This window comes from Erythrolamprus reginae, chromosome 3 (assembly GCF_031021105.1).
Source record: "Erythrolamprus reginae isolate rEryReg1 chromosome 3, rEryReg1.hap1, whole genome shotgun sequence".
Lineage (NCBI taxonomy): Eukaryota > Metazoa > Chordata > Lepidosauria > Squamata > Dipsadidae > Erythrolamprus > Erythrolamprus reginae.
The window spans coordinates 536,415-557,801 of NC_091952.1; the positions used below are offsets into that span (position 1 = coordinate 536,415).

A 21,387-nucleotide genomic window follows, 5' to 3' on the forward strand; every position below is an offset into this window, starting at 1 on the left:
GTTCTTATTGGGATTGATAAAAAAGCAATATAGTAAAGCCGAAAAATATCTAATATTTCATATTACAACTGGGGCCAGAATTGCATTTGCCCAATATTGGAAAAATAGAAAAATTCCCTCAGAAAAAGCAGTAATTAATAAAATATATAATATTTCTGAAATGGATAAACTGGCGATGGAACTAAGGGGCCAAAAAGATTCTGAGTATCATGAAATAGGGACACAATGGCACAGATGGATTGAGAGTCAAGACATAGAAATATAAAAATTACAAAAGATATATAAAGATTAGTAAAATAAAGACTATAAATATGTGAACATGAATGACTTGAATAGGGATTTTGTGATTGTATGAAATAATACAGATATTACTGTAATCAATTCATATGCATATTATTATAGGACTAAATGAAATATTGGATGTAGCAATGCAGAAATACTGAATATTATAATTTGTTGTCGTTGCTGCTGATGTTTTTGTGTAACCTGTCTGTCTTTTGTTGTTATTTATTTGTCTGTTTTAAAATATATTTGAAAACCAATATTTATTTTTTCAAGAAAAAGAAAAGAAAAGTACAAGGTCAGAAAAAGTATTTCTTGGTAGCCCTGTGTAGTACATAAATATCAGAGGGAGGAAGGGGAGAGCGGGGCAGCGCCTGAAGGGCTCCGGGGTCACCCCACGAAGGACTCGGGAGGCAGATGCGGCGGGGGCCGGGGGTTCCTGGCTGCAACGGCCTCCGAGCCCCCGCGGAGGCGGACGGCCGCCCTCTTGGACCCCTTGGCTAGTGCCCGCCGCCTTTCGCGTTTCCTGGCGAGACCAGGCGGGGAAGGGGCAGCGCCCCGCCGGTTCTGCCCCTCTTCCACCGGGGGAGAGACCGCGGTGAATCAGCCTCCCCCCCCGCCTCCTCCCCCCTCCCCGCCCACCATAAAGAGCCCCGCCGGCAGTCGGGCTGCAGGCGGCTGTGCTCGCTTGAGCTTCGCGCTCCCCGCAGAGCCCGCGAAGGAGAGACGCGCCCTGCCCGAGACCCTCCGCAGCCATGAGCCTCCCAACCCCGGCCGGCCTCCTCCTCCTCCTCCTCCTGGCGCTCCCGCCGCTGCCCTGCCCGCGGGCCGCGCAAACGAAAGGGAAGGCCCCCCTGGTCATCACCTTCCCCGGGGACGCCCACAGCCCCCTGAGCGACCGGGAGCTGGCCGCCGTGAGTCTCCGAGCTGCGCGCTGTGGCGGCGCCTCCGCTGGACGGAAACACACACACACGCCCGCCTTCCTATTCCGCCTGGAGCCCGAGAGAGCCCGAGCGCGGCTGCAGGGCGAGAGGGGCGCCTCTGTTCCTCCGGGGCGCCCGGTTGCCTCGAGTCCCCCGCTGGCGCCGGGCGTCTTAAGTGACGGTGCGCTCCGCTCGCCCGACCCCGGTCAGGTTGTGGGAAGGCAGCCCCGCCAGTGTCTCCCGGGGACTGTGGAGGCGATCCGAGGGATCCGGTCCCGGGAGGAGGGTTGGGGGTCAACCCCAGGGCCCACCCGCCGCTTGACCGTAGAGCCCTTCCCCTGCCAGCTAGCGGCCGTTTCTCCCTCTCTCTCCGCAGCGCTACCTCCAGCGTTACGGGTACTTGGAGGCGACCAACCCTGAGGCGCAGATGATGCTGGAGACCCCCCTGAAGGCCATGCAGAAGCGGCTGGGCTTGCCGGAAACAGGGGAGCTGGACGCCGCCACCCTCACGGCCATGCGCGCGCCCCGCTGTGGGGTCCCCGACGTGGGTCGCTACACGACCTTCAGGAACAAGCCCACGTGGGACCACACGGACGTCACGTATCGGTGAGCCGGCGGGTACTTTCAGCGGGTTGGCGGCCCCCGTGTCAAGCTGCAAGCGGAGGGAACCACAAGTCTTCTGGGGTGGGAGGACAGCAGACTTGGGAAGGCTGCCCTCCCTTGAGGCACACCTGTGCTTTCCTCTGTGTGTGTGTGTTTGTGGTATGTGTGTGAGGAGGGGCTGGAGGTGGAGCTTGATTTAAGCCTCTGAGCCTCCTCCACACTTCCGCAGGGTGGTCAACTATTCCCCTGACCTGGATCGCTCCATCATCGATGACGCCTTCGCCCGAGCCTTCGATGTCTGGAGGCAGGTGACTCCCCTCACCTTCACCCGCCAGCAAGATGGGGAGGTGGACATTCTCATCCAGTTTGGAACCCGAGGTGAGGGGGAGGGGAGGGGGCAGCTGGGATCACACCTCTCACATCTGTCTGCAGGCCTAAAAGAATTGTTTATATAAATTAATATCCTGCTGTTCATGCAGTAGGCTACAAGTTCAAACCCCAGTAAGGGTATGTCTGTCTGATGATACATAGCAAGGTTGAAATAGATCTATCACAGGCTCCCTTCCTTTTCACTTAGCAGCAAAAATATGTAAATACCGTGGTACCTCTACTTAAGAACACCCCCCTTAAGAACTTTTCTAGATAAGAACTGGGTGTTCAAGATTTTTTGCCTCTTCTCAAGAAACCTTTTTTACTTGAGAACCCGAGCCCGGAAAAATGTCCCTGGTCAGTTTCCTGCCATTCCTCCTTCAATCCCGGCCACCTCGGGCTTTTCTGGGCTGCCAGAGGAGCCTTTCAGTGGCGCTTAAGGAGGCTTTGGCAGCCCAGAGAGAACAAAGCATTTCCCTTTCTCTGGGCACTTGGAGAGGGAATAAACCGCTTCCCTGTGGTGACTCCCTTGCGCTGCCTCCCATACACCCGACGCAAGTTGCCTCCTGGAGCGTCTGGGTGTGGAAAGGCAATAGGGGGCGCTTCACCCCAGCTGAATCAACTCAGCTTCAGCTAAACCAAGGAGTCACCACAGTGAAGGAAAGGCAACGGCTACAAAGGGAGTGAGTGAGAGGAGAGGGAAGCCCTTCAGCATGGGAAGGAAGAGGAAGCAGGGAGCAGCAGCAGCAGCAGCCTTTTGGTCAAAGGAGCGGGAGGTTCCCCCCTCTCGCCCACCTGGGTTTTCCTCTCTCTGGCGCAGCGTATGGGAGGCAGCCTCGCACCGGGTGTATGGGAGGTGTGTGCTCCTCTTTGCCGCCTCAGAGTCCCTCTTTTTTTAAAAAAAAAGCCTTAAAGTTTTGGATTTTTTTGATTCCCCTCCCCTCCCCTTCTTTCTTCGGCAGCGACTGTCCTCCTCCTCTTCTTCCTCCTCCTGAATTAAGTTCTTAAGTAGAGGGACCATTGCATATAATTTTTCATTATCAGCAAAAATATGTTACACCTATAGATTATAGTTGTCGGCTATAAAAAAGTTTATCTGCCGTGGAATTTGACTCCTGGTGGGGCCGAGAGGCAGAAAGGAAGCTGTGATGCTCCTTCAATATACCAGGGTAACTCAACAAAAAAAATCACACAACCCTCCCCTGGTACAAGCTGTCACAGGAGATGAGCCTGTAGCCTAATGGCTATGACTTATAAGGCAGAGGCCCCAGGTTCAAATCCCAGTAAGGGTGTGGCTACCTGATGAAGGCTAATAAGCCTAAAATAGATCTATTGTACTCTTCCTTTTCATTATCAGCAAAAATATTTTACATATATAGTATAGAATAGAATAGAATTTTATTGGCCAAGTGTGATTGTACACACAAGGAATTTGTCTTGGTGCAGATGCTCTCAGCGTACATAAAATAAAATATACATTTGTCAAGAATCATGTGGTACGACACTTAATGATTGTCATAGGGGTCAAATAAGCTATGAAGCAATATTAATAAAAATCTTAGGATATAAGCAACAAGTTACAGTCATACAGTCAACATGGGAGGAAATGGGTGAAAGGAATGATGAGAAAAACTAGTAGAACAGAAGTGCAGATTTAGTAGATAGTCTGACAGTGTTGAGGGAATTATTTGTTTAGTAGAATGATGGCGTTCGGAAAAAAGCTGTTCTTGTGTCTAGTTGTCTTGGTGTGCAGGGCTCTGTAGCGACGTTTTGAGGGTAGGAGTTGAAACAGTTTGTGTCCAGGATGTGAGGGGTCAGAAAATATTTTCCCCGCCCTCTTTTTGACTTGGCAGTATATAGGTCCTCAATGGAAGGCAGATTGGCAGCAATTGCTTTTTCTGCAGTTCTGATTATCCTCTGAAGTCTGTGTCGGGTTTCAGCACCGGGTTTTATTGGGTTTCAGCACCAAACCAGACAGTTATAGAGGTGCAGATGACAGACTCAGTGATTCCTCTGTAGAACTGGATCATCAGCTCCTTGGGCAGTTTGAGCTTCCTGAGCTGGCGCAGAAAGAACATTCTTTGCTGTGCTTTTTTGATGATGTTTTTGATGTTAGGTGACCATTTTAGGTCTTGAGATATGATAGAACCTAGAAATTTGAAGGTCTCTACTGTTGATACTGTGTTGTCTAGTATTGTGAGAGGTGGAAAGGTGGAAGGGTTTCTCCTAAAGTCTACCACCATTTCTACAGTTTTGAGTGTGTTCAGTTCTGGTCACACCACAAGGATAGTTGTTCAACTTCCCGTCTGTATGTGGATTCATCATTGTCTCGAATGAGTCCGATCACTGTTGTATCATCTACAAACTTCAGTAGTTTAACAGATGGATCGTTTGAGATGCAGTCATTAGTGTATAGAGAGAAGAGAAGTGGTAAGAGTACACAGCCTTGGGGGGCACCTGTGCTAATTGTACATGTATCTGATGTGATTTTTCCTAGCTTCACCTGCTGCTTCCTGTCTGCTAGGAAGCTTGTGATCCACTTACAAGTGTGTTCAGGTACCGCTAGCTGATTTAATTTGGTTAAGAGAATGTCCGGTACGATGGTATTGAATGCTGAACTGAAGTCCACAAAGAGGACCCTGGCGTAGGTCATTGGAGATTCAAGATGTTGAAGGATGTAGTGTAGAGCCATATTAACAGCATCATCTGTTGATCTATTTGCTCGGTATGCAAATTGCAGGGGGTCTAACAGTGGATCCGTGATGGCTTTCAAATGGAACACCACTAGCCTTTCAAAGGTTTTCATAACTACAGATGTTAGAGCAACTGGTCTGTAGTCATTCAGTTCCTTGATGGAGGGCTTCTTCGGCACTGGGATGATAGTAGAGCATTTGAAGCAGGAAGGAACATAGCACAACTCTAGTGATTTGTTGAAGATTTGGGTGAAGATGGGATCCAATTGGTCAGCACAGACTTTTAAGCAAGCAGGAGTTATCTTGTCTGGGCCTGGTGCTTTTCCAGGCTTCTGTCTGAGAAATAGATCTTTCACTTCCCTTTTTGTGATCACTAGGGGTTGTAAACCCAATGGGATGGGGTCAGTTGTAGAAGATTTAGCTGTTGTTGGTGTGTCTGGGATGGAGGTTGTGCAGATAAGTGGTTGAGGTTTCTTTTCAAACCTGCAGGAGAACACATTCAGGTCATCTGACAATTGCTGATCTCCTTCAGCTTGGGAAGGGAGGTTGCTGTAACCGGTGGTTGTTTTTGAGAGTTTTCCACATGTTTGCTGGTTCATTTGTTGAGAATTGATTCTTTAGCTTTTCAGAGCTTATTTCTTTTTGCTGCCCTGATCTCCCTTGTTAATATATTTCTGGCCTGATTGTACAGCATTCTATCATTCTATATCTGTGTGTGTGTGTGTGTGTGTGTGTGTGTGTGTGTGTGCGCAGGGCAGCCATCAGGAATTTTGGGGCCCCATACAGCCTAAGTGTCTGCCCCCCCCCCCGCCATTTTAAAACTACTTTTTTTTAAAGTTTTTAAGAAGATGTTAGATAATCATCTGAAAATAGCTGTAAATAAAACCCGATGTTCCCAGAATTAACTTTATTCATAAGATTATGATAGCAACAACTTGACCTTAGTTTTACTGGAACTATAGAATAATCATATAATAACCGCTGATGTTACAGGCCGTATAACTATATAAAGAAGGAACTGTGAGGATAGAAACATAGAAGTCTGACGGCAGAAAAAGACCTCATGGTCCATCTAGTCTGCCCTTATACTATTTTCTGTATTTTATCTTAGGATGGATATATGTTTATCCCAGGCATGTTTAAATTCAGTTACTGTGGATTTATCTACCACGTCTGCTGGAAGTTTGTTCCAAGGATCTACTACTCTTTCAGTAAAATAATATTTTCTCATGTTGCTTTTGATCTTTCCCCCAACTAACTTCAGATTGTGTCCCCTTGTTCTTGTGTTCACTTTCCTATTAAAAACACTTCCCTCCTGGACCTTATTTAACCCTTTAATATATTTAAATGTTTCGATCATGTCCCCCCTTTTCCTTCTGTCCTCCAGACTATACAGATTGAGTTCATGAAGTCTTTCCTGATACATTTTATGCTTAAGACCTTCCACCATTCTTGTAGCCCGTCTTTGGACCCGTTCAATTTTGTCAATATCTTTTTGTAGGTGAGGTCTCCAGAACTGAACACAGTATTCCAAATGTGGTCTCACCAGCATTCTATATAGTGGGATCATAATCTCCCTCTTCCTGCTTGTTATACCTCTAGCTATGCAGCCAAGCATCCTACTTGCTTTCCCTACCACCTGACTGCATTGTTCACCCATTTTGAGACTGTCAGAAATCACTACCCCTAAATCCTTTTCTTTTGAAGTATTTACCAACACTGAACTGCCAATACAATACTCAGATTGAGGATTCCTTTTCCCCAAGTGCATTATTTTACATTTGGAAACATTAAACTGCAGTTTCCATTGCTTAGACCATTTATCTAGTAAAGCTAAATCATTTACCATATTACAGACGCCTCCAGGAATATCAACCCTATTGCACACTTTAGCGTCATCGGCAAATAGGCAAACCTTCCCTACCAAACCTTCCCCTATGTCACTCACAAATATATTAAAAAGAATAGGACCCAGAACAGATCCTTGTGGCACACCGCTTGTAACCTGACTCTGCTCAGAATACTCGCCATTAACAATAACTCTCTGATGTCTACGCTTCAGCCAGCTGCAAATCCATTGAACTATCCAGGGATTAAGTCCAATCTTCACTAATTTATCTATCAGCTCTTTATGTGGAACCATATCAAAGGCTTTGCTGAAGTCCAGGTAGGCAATATCCACGGCACCACCTTCATCCAACACCTTTGTGACATAGTCAAAAAAATTAATGAGATTAGTCTGACATGATTTGCCTTCAGTAAAGCCATGCTGATTTGGGTCCGATAAGTTATTGTTTTTTAGGTGCTGATTTATCCTCTTTTTGAGTAGAGTCTCCATCATTTTAACTACAACTGATGTCAAGCTAACTGGCCTGTAGTTACCAGCTTCTTCTCTACTGCCCTTCTTGTGAATAGGCACAACACTGGCCATTCTCCAATCCTCAGGAACTTCTCCTGTTAACAAGGATTGGTTAAACAAATCAGTCAGGGGGGTAGCAATGACAGATCTGAGTTCTTTAAGAACTCTGGGGTGGATGCCATCTGGACTCATTGCCTTATTTATCTTTAACAGTTCAAAAGGGACGGGGGTGGTGTTTGTTATGTTGTGTTGTTTTGTTGCTTGTCTTATAAAATGCAAATACAAAATTTAAACAAAGAAATAAGTATATTGTAAAATGATAGATTATTTTTAATGTTTACATAATAACTACTTTTTTTAAAAAAAAATCATCTGTCTGAAGTAGTGTAGGATTCCTGTCTAAGCAGGGGGTTGGACTAGAAGACCTCCAAGGTGCCTTCCCACTGTTATTCTATTCTAATTATCCAGGGGGTTGTGTAGTTATCAGTGGTATTAAAATAGGAGCTGTAAAAAAAACCCAAATACAATTTCATATTGCTTCACATCTCAATATCCTTTTCGATCTAGTTTTTACGCCCATCGGTGAACGCAGGTCTGAACGAGCCCGTGGTATCCAAGTTAATTTCAAAGTACACTGCTCAAAAAAAAGTGAAGGGAACACTTAAACAACACAATATAAACTCCAAGTTGTCAATCAGCGTTGCTTCCTAAGTGGACAGTTTGATTTCACAGAAGTTTGATTTACTTGGAGTTATATTGTGTTGTTTAAGTGTTTCCTTTATTTTTTTGAGCAGTGTAGATAGAGCAGGAGGTCTCCAATCTTGGCGACTTTAAGACTTGTGGACTTCAACTCCTAGAGTTCCTCAGCCAGCAAAGCTGCCTGGGGAACTCTGGGAGTTGAAGTCCGCAAGTCTTAAAGTCGCCAAGGTTGGAGACCCTCTGATAATACAGAGATTCTATCGTTGTATAAGTCAGTGTTTCCCAACCTTTTTTGAGCCGCGGCACATTATTCATATTTTCAAAATCCTGGGGAACATTGAAAGGGGGGGCGGGGGGGCTAAAGAAAAGTTTGGACAAAAAACCCCTCTCTCTTCCTCCCTTTCGCTCTATTTCTCCCTCTTTCTCTCTCTCTTTTCCTTCCTTCCCTTCTTTCTCTCTCTCCATCCCTCTTTCTTTCTTCCTCTCTTTTTTGCTCTCTTTCTCTCTCCCTCCTTCCCTTCCTCTGTTTTTCTCTCTCCCTTGCTCTCTCTCTCTCTGTCTCCCTTGCTATCTCTTTCTTGCTTTTTTCTCTCTCTCTTTCACTGTCTTGCTATATGTCTCTTTCTTTCTCTTTGCCTCTCTTGCTATCTCTCTTTCTTTCTCTCTCTTTCTCTCTCTCTCTCTGTCTCTTTCTTTCTCTCTCTCTCTGCCTCTCTTGCTAAGTCTCTGTTTTTCTCTTGCTATGTCTCTCTTTCTTTTTCTCTCTCTCTGCCTCTCTTGCTATGTCTCTCTTTCTCTCTTTCTCTATCTCTCTTTCTCTGCCTCTCTTGCTGTCTTTGTTTCTTGCTCTGTCTCTCTCTCTCTGCCTCTCTTGCTAAGTCTCTCTTTTTCTCTTGCTATGTCTCTCTTTCTTTTTCTCTCTCTCTGCCTCTCTCTCTCTCTCTTTTTTTATTAATAGAGTTGAAAGGGACCGTTAGGCCATCGAGTCCAACCCCCTGCATGAGCAGGAAACCCTACAGCACCCCAGCCAAATGGAAGTCCAATCTCCTCTTGAAGGTGTCCAGAGTTGGGGAGTTCACCACCTCCCCTGGCAGGCAGTTCCATTGGTTGATCGCTCTGACCGTCAGGAAGTTCTTCCTTATTTCCAGGTTGAATCTCTCCTTGGTCAGCTTCCAACCATTGTTCCTCGTCCGGCCCTCTGGTGCCCTGGGGAATAAAGAGACCCCCTCCTCACCGTGGCAACCCCTCAAGTATCTGTAAACTGCTATCATGTCCCGTCTAGACCTTCTTTTTTCTACGCTGTCCACGCCCAGTTCTCTCAATCTCTCTTCGTAAGTCTTGGTTTCGAGTCCCCTAATCATTTTGGTTGCTCTTTTTTGCACCTTCTCCAGAGTTTCGATGTCTTTTTTGTAGTGAGGTGACCAAAATTGGATGCAGTACTCCAGGTGGGGTCTGACCAGGGCATAGTAGAGTGGTATTAGTACTTCCCTGGTCTTGGAGCGTATTCCTCTGTTGATGCAGCTTAGGATTGAGTTGGCTTTTTTGGCTGCTGCTGCACATTGCTGACTCATGTTTAGTTGATTGTCCACCAAGACTCCAAGATCTCTTTCACAGTCACTACTGCTGAGTGGGGTATCTCCCAGGCTTTATGTATGTCTAGGGTTCTTTTTGCCGAGGTGGAGGACTCTGCATTTGTCGGTGTTGAACCTCATTTTGTTGGTATGGGCCCACTGTGATAGTCTGTCTAGGTCTTTTTGTACTCTGAGCATGTCCTCAAGGGTGTTGGCTACCCCCGCCAGCTTGGTGTCATCTGCAAATTTTATTAGTTCCCCTTTTATTCCCTCGTCCAGGTCGTTGATGAAGATGTTAAAGAGTACAGGACCCAGGACAGAGCCCTGTGGTACTCCACTGTCTACTTTTTTCCATGTGGATTTGGTGCCATTGAGGACAACTCGTTGGGTGCGGTTGGTCAGCCAACTGTTTATCCATCTACATGTGTAGTAATCTACTCCATTTTTTTCTAATTTGTGGATTAGGAGATTGTGGTCGACTTTATCGAAAGCCTTACTGAAGTCCAAGTATATGAGGTCCACTGACTTGCGTTGGTCAACTGACTTGGTTATGGTGTTGAAAAATGATATGAGATTGGTTTGGCATGATTTGTTTCTGATGAATCCGTGCTGGCTATTGGATATGATCTTGTTTGTTTCTAGGAAGTGGGTAAGTTGTTTTTTGATTATTTTCTCCAGTATTTTTCCAGGTATAGAGGTCACACTGATTGGTCTGTAGTTACCTGGGTCGGTCTTTTTGCCTTTTTTGTGGATGGGGACTACGTCAGCTCGCTTCCAGTCTTCCGGTAGGTCTCCAGTGATCCAGGATATTTGGTAGATGAGGAGGAGTGGTTCCGCTATGGTGTCTGCCAATTCTTTTAGGACTTTGGGGTGAAGTCCGTCTGGCCCTGGTGATTTGTATTCGTTGAGTTCCCTCAGGTAGTCCCTCACTGTGCTTTTGTCTATGTTGAGTTCGGTTCTGGGGCAGTTTGTTGCAGTTAAATTGCAGATTGGTTGGAGGGAGGTTCCCTTTTGTGTGAAGACTGATGCAAAGTAGGCGTTGAGTAGCTGTGCTTGGTCATTGCTGTCTGTGATTTCTCTACCCTCTTCGTTTTTTAGTGTGATGATTGTTTCTTTGATTTTCTTCTTATTGTTGATGTGTTGGAAGAATCTTTTTTTGTTGTCTTTGACTTCCGCTGCAAGGTGTTGTTCATATTGTGCCTTTGCTGTTTTTATTTTTTGTTTGCAGGAACTGGCTGTTTGCTGATATTCCGCTTTGGTTATGAGTCCTTCTTTCCATTGTTTGTACTTAGCTTTTTTTCCTTTTATGTCATCTGCGAGGGCTTTGTTTAGCCATGCAGGTTTAGTTTTGGTTTTCCTGTTTTTCCTTTTCATGGGGATTGCATTGTTTTGGGCGTCTATGATGCTGTTTTTTAGGATCACCCAGGCTTCCTGAGTGGTTTTTCCTTCTAAGAGTTCGTTCCAGGGGCATTGTTCAAGGTTCGCTCTGAGCTTGTTAAAGTCCGCTTTTCTGAAGTCTGGGACTGTGGTGGTGTTGGGTATAGTAGCTAGTGATTGCACTATGTTGAATTTGAGGATGACGTGGTCGCTCTCTCCCAGTTTCCCTTCTTCTTCTGTTCCCTCTATTGTTTCTTCCCTGTTTGTTAGTATTAGGTCTAATATAGCATTCCCTCTGGTTCCTGTTTCAACTTTTTGGCTTAGAAAGTTGTCAGCTAGACTGGAAAGAAATTTGGCAGACTTTCCGCTTGGTGCTGAGTTAGTTTTCCAGTTGATGTCTGGGTAGTTGAAGTCCCCCATTATTGTCGTGCTGTGTTTGTTGCATATGTCTGTTAGTTGGCATGTGAAGAGGTCGTCCATTGTGTCTGTTTGATTGGGTGGTCTGTAGTATACTCCAATTGTGGTGTTGCTCTTTTTTTCTTTTATGTTGACCCATATGATTTCTAGGGGGTTATCATCTTTGGTTGGATGTAGTTCTGTGGCAGTGTAGTGGTCTTTGATGTATAGTGCAACACCTCCTCCTTTCTTGTTTGACCTGTTCTTCTTGAAGAGGTTGTAACCCATTATCTGTGTGTTCCAGGCGTGTGTTTCGTCCCACCAGGTTTCTGTGATTCCAATTAGATCGTATTGGCCCTCGTGTATTAATAATTCCAGTTCATCCTGTTTGTTTCCCAAGCTTTGTGCGTTCGTGTACAGGCATTTTAGATGTTTGTGTTTGTTTGCAGGTAGAAATTTTTTATTCTCAGGTTTGTTTGTAGGCTTGTCCCGTTCCCCTTCCTTGTTTTGTTCAGTGTTTTGTCGTATAGTTTGGTCACCCTCCCCTCTCAGAGCTAGTTTAAAGCCCTCCTGATGAGTTGGGCTAGTCGGTTGCCTAGGAGGTTCTTCCCCGCTCTAGTGAGGTGTAGCCCGTCGCTTGCTAGAAGCCCTTCTTGGAGATAGTGCAGGCCATGGTCGAGGAAGCCGAAGTTCTTATGGCGACACCATCCTTTAAGCCAGTGATTTATCTGCGGGATTTTGCGTTCTCTGGCGGGGTGTCGTCCTCTAGTGGGGAGGATGGAAGAAAAAACAACCTGAGCACCTGTTTTTCTGATTGTGTTGCCCAAGTGGTCATAGTCTTTCATAATTTGGTTCATGTCTTTCCCTGTGTCGTTGGTTCCCGCATGAATCACCAATAGTGGGTAGTAGTCCGTGGGTTTGAGTATTTTGGTGAGGTTTTCAGTTATGTCAGAGATTTTAGCTCCAGGGAGGCAGCACACCTCTCTAGATTGGTTGTCTGGTCTGAAGATGGGAGGCTCAGTTCCCCTGAGGATTGAGTCTCCAATTACCAGTACTCTCCTTTTCTTTTTGGCTGGCTTGGGGTGAGGGAGGTTAGCTTCTGTTGTTGAGGCTTTTGGTGGAGTTGTGCTGTGCTTGGTTCTTGGTGGTTCTTTGTCAGATGTTTGCAGGTTTTCTTGTTCCGAGAGTACTGAATATTTGTTGCTTGTAGGCAGTGGGGTTGGGAGGAGGAGGGTTGGAGTTGGTGGAGGCTTGTTTTTTCATCTTAGGGTGATGTGTGTCCAGCTATTTACTGCTTCTGGGGTGTGGATTCGGCTTAGCTCCTCTGGGGTGTTGGTTTTGTTGGGAGTCTGATGGATTTTCTCATTGTGATGTTGGTGCTTCAGGGTTGTTAGGTTTTTCTCTAGGTTTTTGATTTTTTCCTCAAGTAGCTGGATGAGTTTGCATTTGTTGCAGGTAAAGTTTTGGAGGTTTGAGGGGAGGAGTGAGTACATGGAGCACAAACTGCAGCACACCATGGATTCAATTCCGTCTTCATCTATGCTTGTTCGGGGAGTGACTTCTGTGTGCATGGTTGGTGTACCTTCTCTCTCTCTGTGTGTGTTGTTCTTTATGTGTGTGGTAGGTTGCAGGGTGGGTGCGGGAGAGTGCAGAGGTGACATGTCTGCTCTTGTTGCTGGGTTGGTGATTTCCTCTGCTTCCCTGGTCAGCAAACCCGGTGTTCTTTTGCCTCGCGATGAGCTTTTAGCTTCTTCCCAGCATGCACCAGGAGTATGCAAATTACCCCCTGAAGCTCAGATTCCTGGGTGGTGAGTTCCTCTGCTTCCCTGGTCAGCAAACCCGGTGTTCTTTTGCCTCGCGGTGAGCTTTTAGCTTCTTCCCAGCATGCACCAGGTGTATGCAAATTACCCCCTGAAGCTCAGATTCCAGACTCTCTTGCTATGTCTCTCTTTCTCTCTCTCTTTCTCTCTCTCTCTTTCTCTGCCTCTCTTGCTGTCTTTCTTTCTTGCTCTGTCTCTCTCTCTCTGCCTCTCTTGCTAAGTCTCTCTTTTTCTCTTGCTATGTCTCTCTTTCTTTTTCTCTCTCTCTGCCTCTCTTGCTATGTCTCTCTTTCTCTCTCTTTCTCTATCTCTCTTTCTCTGCCTCTCTTGCTGTCTTTCTTTCTTGCTCTGTCTCTCTTTCTCTGCCTCTCTTGCTATGTCTCTCTTTCTCTCTCTCTCTGCCTCTCTTATATGTCTCTCTTTCTTTCTCTCTCTCTCTCAGCTGACTGCAAGCGGGAGCCCTGACGGCGGCAGCTGGACGTGCTGCTGGAAACCGTATATGCCAGGCCCGCAGCGCCAGCATGTACGACGTCCAGCAGCACGTCCAACCGCCACGTCAGGGCTCCCGCTTGCAGTCAGCTGAGAGAGAGAGAGAGAGCGCTCCCTCTCGCCGCCGCCTGGAGCTCCCTCTCGCCGCCGCCATCTCCCCGCAACTGCCTGTGGCCGCTGCAGCCGCCCCCCCTACCGCCAGTGCCCTCCCACCGGGCCACAAAGGCCACTTGCCGCCGACGCCAGGAAAGTTCCAGCTGGGCGGGGCGCTGCCGGTACTTCCATCCTGGGGCTCCCGCTCGCAGCTGTCCCCCGGCTTCTGCTCGATGCCGCGGTTTTCGGCGCTCTCCTGCTGGGCCCCAAAGAAGGAAGGCGGGAAAAAGGCGCGAAGAATGAAGCTCTCCTTCTTCCTGCCTTCCTTCTTTGGGGCCCAGCAGGAGAGAGCCGAAAACCGCGGCATCGAGCAGGAGCGCACCGGTTGGGAAATGCTGGTATAAGTTACAACCGGGTTCTGAAGACCAGCCCCACACGACAACAAACCTTCTTTCTTTTGCTTTGGGAAGGCGCCTCGAGTTTCCCTCACGTCCATTCATCCGGGTTATTTTTCTTTTACCAAAGGGAAGCTCTGATTGACGGCGTTAATGTGGGGCCCCTCTAATCACCGGGCCCGGTACGGGGCTCCCAGTAGTACCCGTCTATCGGTGGCCCTGTGTGTGTGTGTGTTTGTACTCCTGCCTGAGCAGAGGGTTAGACTAGATGACCTACAAGGGCCCTTCCAACTCTAATTAATAATAATAACAACAACAACAACAACAATAATAATAATAATAATAATCCCTGCTCAGATTGTGACCTCTCTCCTCCTCCCCAGACCACGGTGACGCATACAAGTTTGATGGCGAGGGTGGAGTTCTGGCCCATGCCTTCGCTCCTGGCAAATCCCCCATCAATGGGGATGCCCATTTTGATGAAGACGAGTTCTGGACGCTGGGCAGAGGGGTCGGTGAGTGGGCCCCCTTTCCGGCTGGAGCTTCTCTGGGCCCTGGAGCCTTGTCCGCCTGATGCCCAGTTCTCCTTTTTCTTCTCTGAGCAGTGGTGACGACCTACTTTGGCAATGCCAGCGGCGCTCCCTGCCACTTCCCCTTCATCTCCGATGGCAAAAACTACTCCTCCTGCACCACCGATAGGAGACAAGACGGGCTGCCCTGGTGTGCCACCACCCCCAACTTTGACCAGGACCACATGTACGGCTTCTGCCCCAGCGAACGTGAGTGGCCAGGACTTGGAAAGACGGAAAGCGCGCGCGTGTGTGTGTGAAATAGAGTGGGATTGGACAGGGCAGAATAGGAATAGACTTCTGAGGTCTTCTAGAGCCAGGCTGGCTGAGTAGTTAGAGTGCAGCACTGCAGGCTTCTTCAGCTAACTGCAAGCTGTGTTTCAGCAGTTCAAATCTCACCACCGGCTCAAGGTTGACTCAGCCTTCCAGCCATCCTGAAGTGGGTGAAATGAGGACACAGATTGTTGGGGGCAAGAGGCTGGTCTGTAAACTGCTTAGAGAGCGCTGTAAAAGCGCTATGAATCAGTATATGTCTAAATGCTGTTGCTCTTCCTTTGTCCCTCCCTCCTTCCCTTCCATCCATCCATCCATCCATCCTTCCTTCCTTCCTTCCTTCCTTCCATCCTTCCTTCCATCCTTCCTTCCTTCATTCCATTCATCCTTCCTTCCTTCCTTCATTCCATCCTTCCTTCCTTCCTTCTTTCCTTCCTTCCTTCCTTCCTTCCTAGGTGGGTCAAATGAGGACTCAGATTGTTGGGGGCAAGTGACTGATTCTGTAAACCACTTAGAGATGGCTGGAAAAACACTAGGAAGCGGTATATAGGTCTAAAATGCTACTGCTAGTCCAACCCTCTGCTCGAGCAGGAGCTCCAAGACCAGTGGCCTCCAACCTTTGGGCACCAGGGACCGGTTCCGTGGAGAGGGGGTTTACAGTGGACCAGAGGAGCTGTGGTTTTCTGTGCTGCCCAATGGGGCTTTGTTTCTTTGTATGTCCCAATTTCTGGCATGCCCTGTCCACAGAGCTGAGGTTGTGGACCACTGCCCTAAACTATTTCAGACAAGTGGCTGACCAGTCTCTTCCAAGTGGTTTACAGAGTCAGCCTCTTGCCCCCAACAATCTGGGTCCTCATTTGACCCACCTCGGAAGGACGGAAGGAGGAATCAACCCCAGAGTCGATGGTGAGATTTGAACTACTGAACTACAGCCAGCAGTTAGCTGAAGGAGACTGCAGTGCTGCACTCTAACCACTGCGCTACCCTGGCCCTTAAGGATGGCCAGAAGGGGGCATTTGGGGACATGGAGGGGTGGCCAGAATGGGGCATCTGCCTTTGGAAAGCTGCACAGTCCCTCCCAGGGGGGAAAGGAGAGGGAGCAAACAGGCCCCAATGACAATCTAACCAGGAGCTGGTGGGCGGGGCTTCTTAAAGTGTCCCTCCCCACAAGCAATTTGCTTCTTGTTTAGTTGTGAGTCACTTATGTGATTGGGTGGCCTATAAATTTCAGGAATGAACAAATAACAAGTGGGGCTGAGCTGCCTCCCCAGGGAAGGCAATGGGGGAAGTTCAGTTCCCTGGAATTATTGGTCGAATCCCTTTTTCCTGGCTGCTTTGCTAGTCCTCTTCACCTACGACGGGAACAGCAATGGGGCGAGGTGCGTCTTCCCCTTCGTCTTCAATGGCACATCCTACCAGGGATGCACCACCGACGGGAACACAAACAGCTCCCGCTGGTGCGCAACCACCGCCAACTATGACCAGGACAAGAAATACGGCTTGTGCCCGAATAGAGGTACGTGGGACCATGTGGCATTCAGGATGGGGTGCAGGGTGGGGAAAACTCTCTGCACGTGCTCAGAGACACCCTCAGTTCTGGCATTAGTGGGGGGGCTGCAGCTGCAGAGCCCATGGACCAGCCCTGAGATTCTCACCTTCAGCTTTGGGCAGTGAAGGGCTGCAAAAACATTTAACTACCACACTGTGGGCGTGGCTTATTTTGTGGGTGTGTCTTGCCATCCATGTGACCAGGAGTTGCTTGATGATCATGTGACTGGGGGGGTGGCTTAAAGGTCATGTGACTGGCTTAATGGTGGCCAACTTCATGTCACTCAGATGGAGGGTTCGGGTGCCGGCCTCTTCTCGCCTCAAAGAGAGACAATTTCCTTCTCTATTTACTATCACTGAACATCCAAAATATACTATTTAATTCAATGTATAGATGCTATAGGTGTACATACATGTTACACAAAGGCAAACAAAAATATACATTATCTACTTTATTTATTCATTCATTCATTCATTCATTCAATCATTCATTCATTCATTCATTCATTCATTCATTCATTCATTCATTCATTCATTCATTCATTTAATTTTTATGCCGCCCTTCTCCTTAGACTCAGGGCGGCTTACAACATGTTAGCAATAGCACTTTTTAAAAACAGAACCAGCATATTGCCCCCACAATCTGGGTCCTATAAACACACACGCACACACACAAAGCTCTTATACACATTCAACCTCATTTCTTGCAATAGGAAAAACATGCCCAGAGTACAGAAGGGGGAAAAAAGAAAATAAATCAATTTTTTTTCTATCGGTTCTGGGTACCTGACCGCCCCCGTATCGGCCCATCACTGGCCTTGGGGCTTCGGAGTGTCCTGCTGGGCCGTTGCAACTGCTGGGGGCCATGGCTGACCTCTCCCCACCCTTCCACCTGCAGACACGGCCGTGATTGGTGGGAACTCCCAGGGCGAGCCCTGCGCCTTCCCCTTCAAATTACGGGGCAAGTCATACAGCAGCTGCACCAGGGAGGGACGGACCGACAGGAGGCTCTGGTGTGCCACAACCAGCGACTTCGACACAGACCAGAAGTGGGGCTTTTGCCCTGGCCGAGGTAGGGGGGAAGCTCCTTTCACTGGCCTCCCAAGGGAAGCTGGTGGGGAGGGGGCTCAGCACACCCACCCACCGGGCGTGAACAGCTCGGCCATTAACGACACTCAGCTTGTCAGATGACAGCCCGAGTGCTGTGCGACAGGCAGGGTGAGGTCCCATCCTTTGCTGCAGCTCCTGATGGAAAGCAAGCAACTGTGAGTAGATCAATAGGTGCCATTTCAGAGGGAAGTTAGCGGCACTCCATCCACGGTTGCCGTATCCCTTTGCTGGCCACAATCTGTTGAACTGCTGGCAGCCAGTGAGCAGTAGAAGTATCTTGCAGTTCTGCCCTCTAACCACTGCACCACCAATGCTCACTCTAATCACTGCACCCTATGACTTGTGGACTTCAACTCCCAGAATTCCTCAGCCAATCAGGCTAGCTCAAAAGTTCTGGGAGTTGAAGTCCGCATGTCAGAGAAGAGCCAACATTCCCCACGTGTGGCCTAGGGGAAGGGGTGCCTTCCTCAGCAGGGGGAAGGGTGGTGAGGGGAGAGGATGACCCAGGGGCCCTAGCGATTGAGGGCGCCAGGTGAGGCCTCCAAGGCAGGGCTCGGTCTAGCCAGACTAGATGGGAGTCTATTGGATCAGTCTATCTGGCTGGGGTGGTGTTGGGTTCCTGCTTGAGCAGGGGGTTGGACTAGATGCCCTGCAAGGTCCCTTTCAACTTGTATGTATGAATGAATGAATGAGTGAGTGAGTGAGTGAGTGAGTGAGTGAGTGAGTGAGTGAGTGAGTGAATGAATGAATACCCTCTGGTGTCACTTTGAAACCCCAGGTTACAGCCTCTTCCTGGTTGCGGCACATGAATTTGGCCATTCACTCGGCCTGAGTCACTCCAATATCACGGGAGCCCTGATGTACCCCACGTACGCCTACCAGGCTGACTTACAGCTGCATTTGGACGACATCGAAGGAATCCAGTCTCTCTACGGTGAGAAAGGGTGTGGGGGGCTGCTGGGGGGGGTTGAATTGAAGGAATTGGGGTGGCTCTGGGCTGGAGGGTTCTTGTTCACGCACTGTGTCCTGAGTGACCCTGGTCCACAAGCCCCTTCCATGGACAACATGAAGCCCATGTTCATTTACCATGATGTGGAGGGACCCCTGGAGGTCCTCCAGTCCACTAGCAATCCCCGCCCTTAAAGGAGACCCTCCCCACCTCCTGGGCTCCACTCTTGAGCTGTTTCTGCACTAGGGCAGGGACTTTTCTGCCGTCTCCTCCCACCCCCAAATCTGGACCCCTGATGTTTGTGTTGCTCTGTTCACAGAGTAACCCTGGAGTTAGCAAGGATGCACAGAGGAAACGTGGAGGGGGCAGATATTCACCTGATGGCCCAGAGATATGAGTAGTGGTGCTGATAACCAGATTCATGAGGTGTATAAAATATTACTTACTTTGGCAAATATCTTAGTCAAGAACAATCCTAGCCATACACAGTTAAATCAGTCAATACATATACAATACTATATCTTACTTGTTCAGCTTACAAATGCATAAACCAGCATTTAACACACAGTTGCTACTACAGCAGTGACAGAGAACTTGAAGAGAGAGAGAAGGGGATGCTGCTTGCTACCTCTTGTGGCTGACTGCAACACTAACTCTTAATGCCATAGTGTTATAATCCATTTTAACATGCATTGATAATTTCTTCATATGTTGCCAAACCCAACCAGTTATGTACAAAGTGCTAACAGGGTCCCTCTTCTCTCCCCCTCCAATAGGTCAAAACCCGGGTGCTCAGCACCAGGCGCCCCTCTCCCCTTCTCTGGCCCAAACCGAAGCTGAGGACTCCTCCTCTGTGGTTGATGAGGCGCTGGACTTCTTCTAGGACGGGTGAGTGGCGAGGCCGGAGGGGGGCATGCCTGAATGGCTGGATTCAGTGGATAGAGCCCCCTCCTCAGTGCAGAGGAAGAGGCTCATTGGGAGGGACTCAATTGCTGGGAGTGAGGGGGAACTTCTCCTCCTCTTGATGCTTGTGGCCTGGGGGCTCTTTCTGCCCCCTCCCCTGACTCCCTTGTGGGATGCAAAGCCGATGGACAGGAGACTGCCGGCCACCTCTGGCACTTGTCTCTATGTCAGTGGGGAAGCTGCCCCCCCTCAAGAGACTTTCCCTCCCTCCCTCCCAGGGACTAAGGCAACTTTGAGAAGAAGGTGAAGGGGCTGCCAGGTGGATGCCCCCCAGCCATCCAAGCACTGCAGGGAGGAAGAATCCCCTTTGACCCCCCAGGAAGCTCTGTATCCGGTTGAGGGGGGAGATTCCCAGAGCCTTGGCAGGAATGGGGGTGCTGCCCCTGAACCCCAGTCCCCTCCTCAGCCCAGCCTCCTTGGCCCCACAGGAGGGGCTTTCCCCTGAGGGTCCCTGCCATTCCCTCCTTGCAGCCACTCCGCAGTGCCCTCCGCTCACCTTCCCCCTCACTGGTTTCCCCTCTTCCAGGAAGGTCCCACGTCTGCTGGCAAAGGAGCCCCCTCTACCTGTTGACACGCGTGGGGTACTTCACGCAGGACATCCTGTGCCCTGAACAGGGAGAGAGGACCAGTCCCCCACCAGGACTCTGCTTCCAAATGCCTCCGCTCATGCCCCCCTCTCTCCCTCCCCCTCTCTTTCTCCCTCCCCCCCCCTCTCTCTCTCACACACATCGGTGTTCACTTGGAGTATTGCCTGGGTTGCTGTCAATTGGACAAGGTGCCTCGTATCACTGCTGTTATTTTTTTGGGGGGAAATAAAAGTTAGATTCTGTTTCATCTCTTGATGTTTTCTGTCCATTGGGGTGAAACTGCTTACTAGGGGGGGGGAATCATGCTGGAGGTTGGTGCCAGTCTTGGGGAGGGGGCTTCTTTCCATCCTGGGCCTGGCATGGGAGGACCTGCACCTGAGAAAAGCCACAAATGCCCCACTTTTAATTGTAAACAAGACGTCCAGCCAGGCCAATTGGGAAAACCTATGATGTTAAATGGGTCCACAAGTTGTTTTTCAGATACTCCCCAACTTGCAAACATTCATTTAGTGACCAAAGTTATAACAATAATGAAAAATCTGGTTTATGGCTTATATCCCTCCTCTTCCACCACTGTGGAAGAGGGGGGTATAGAACGAACTACACCCCCCCACTCACCTTATATTGAGAGTCTTCTGTCCTCTTCTCAATATGCTAGTGTTCCCTGGCAGAACTCTGTCCCTAAGAGACAGTTGTCGATTGTGGGTCAGAGAGATTATGACCATGATAACTGCATCTCCTCTTATTCTATTTCTGTTTTTAAAGTCTTAAGAGAAGGAGGAGGAAGTGAAATATTAAGGAAAAGACAATATCTGTGGACATATGTAAAATCCTGGTCATTCTCTGAAGGGTCGAGGTCTTTGTTTTTTTAATTATACCTTATTCTTATATGTTTTTAACATCTGTAGTTTTTCTGCCAACTCTTGGCATGAGACTCTAATTAAACGCGAAAGTAGCCAAAACAGACACACACACAGGAAAAGTCAACAATACCTTCTTTATCCACAGAAAATAGAAGCAAAACCCTCTTTTTGGGGTCAAAGGGCTCACGTGTAAAACAAACAAACTTGAAGGCAGTGAAATAACACAAAAAAACCAAACTCAAAGCAATTAACAAGTAGTTGTGAAGTCGTCACAGCTACTCTCCTTCAGACTTTGGTTTAACTCACACAGTTAATATGATTTACGTTCAGAGTCCAGATATCAAAGCACAGGGTCCTTGGAGAATCCAGAGAGTGGAGGCAAATCCACAAGCACAAACAGATAATCTTCCACACTGAGAGGCCGGCACGCTGCCCATTTATCAGCAGCCCTTATTA

At 48.3% G+C, this 21,387-nt stretch overlaps 1 protein-coding gene across 1 annotated transcript; it reads left to right on the forward strand.

Annotated features, from left to right (window-relative positions):
• The first annotated feature begins 1,037 nt into the window (after nt 1-1,037).
• Nucleotides 1,038-20,254, forward strand: LOC139163508 (matrix metalloproteinase-9-like). Its single transcript, XM_070744310.1, has 10 exons — nt 1,038-1,196; nt 1,582-1,811; nt 2,038-2,186; nt 14,453-14,584; nt 14,675-14,848; nt 16,254-16,427; nt 17,358-17,531; nt 18,348-18,503; nt 19,295-19,406; nt 20,008-20,254. The coding sequence occupies exons 1-9, from the start codon at nt 1,038-1,040 to the stop codon at nt 19,399-19,401; spliced, it is 1,455 nt and encodes a 484-aa protein (XP_070600411.1). The 3' UTR covers nt 19,402-19,406; nt 20,008-20,254.
• Nucleotides 20,255-21,387: the final 1,133 nt, after the last annotated feature.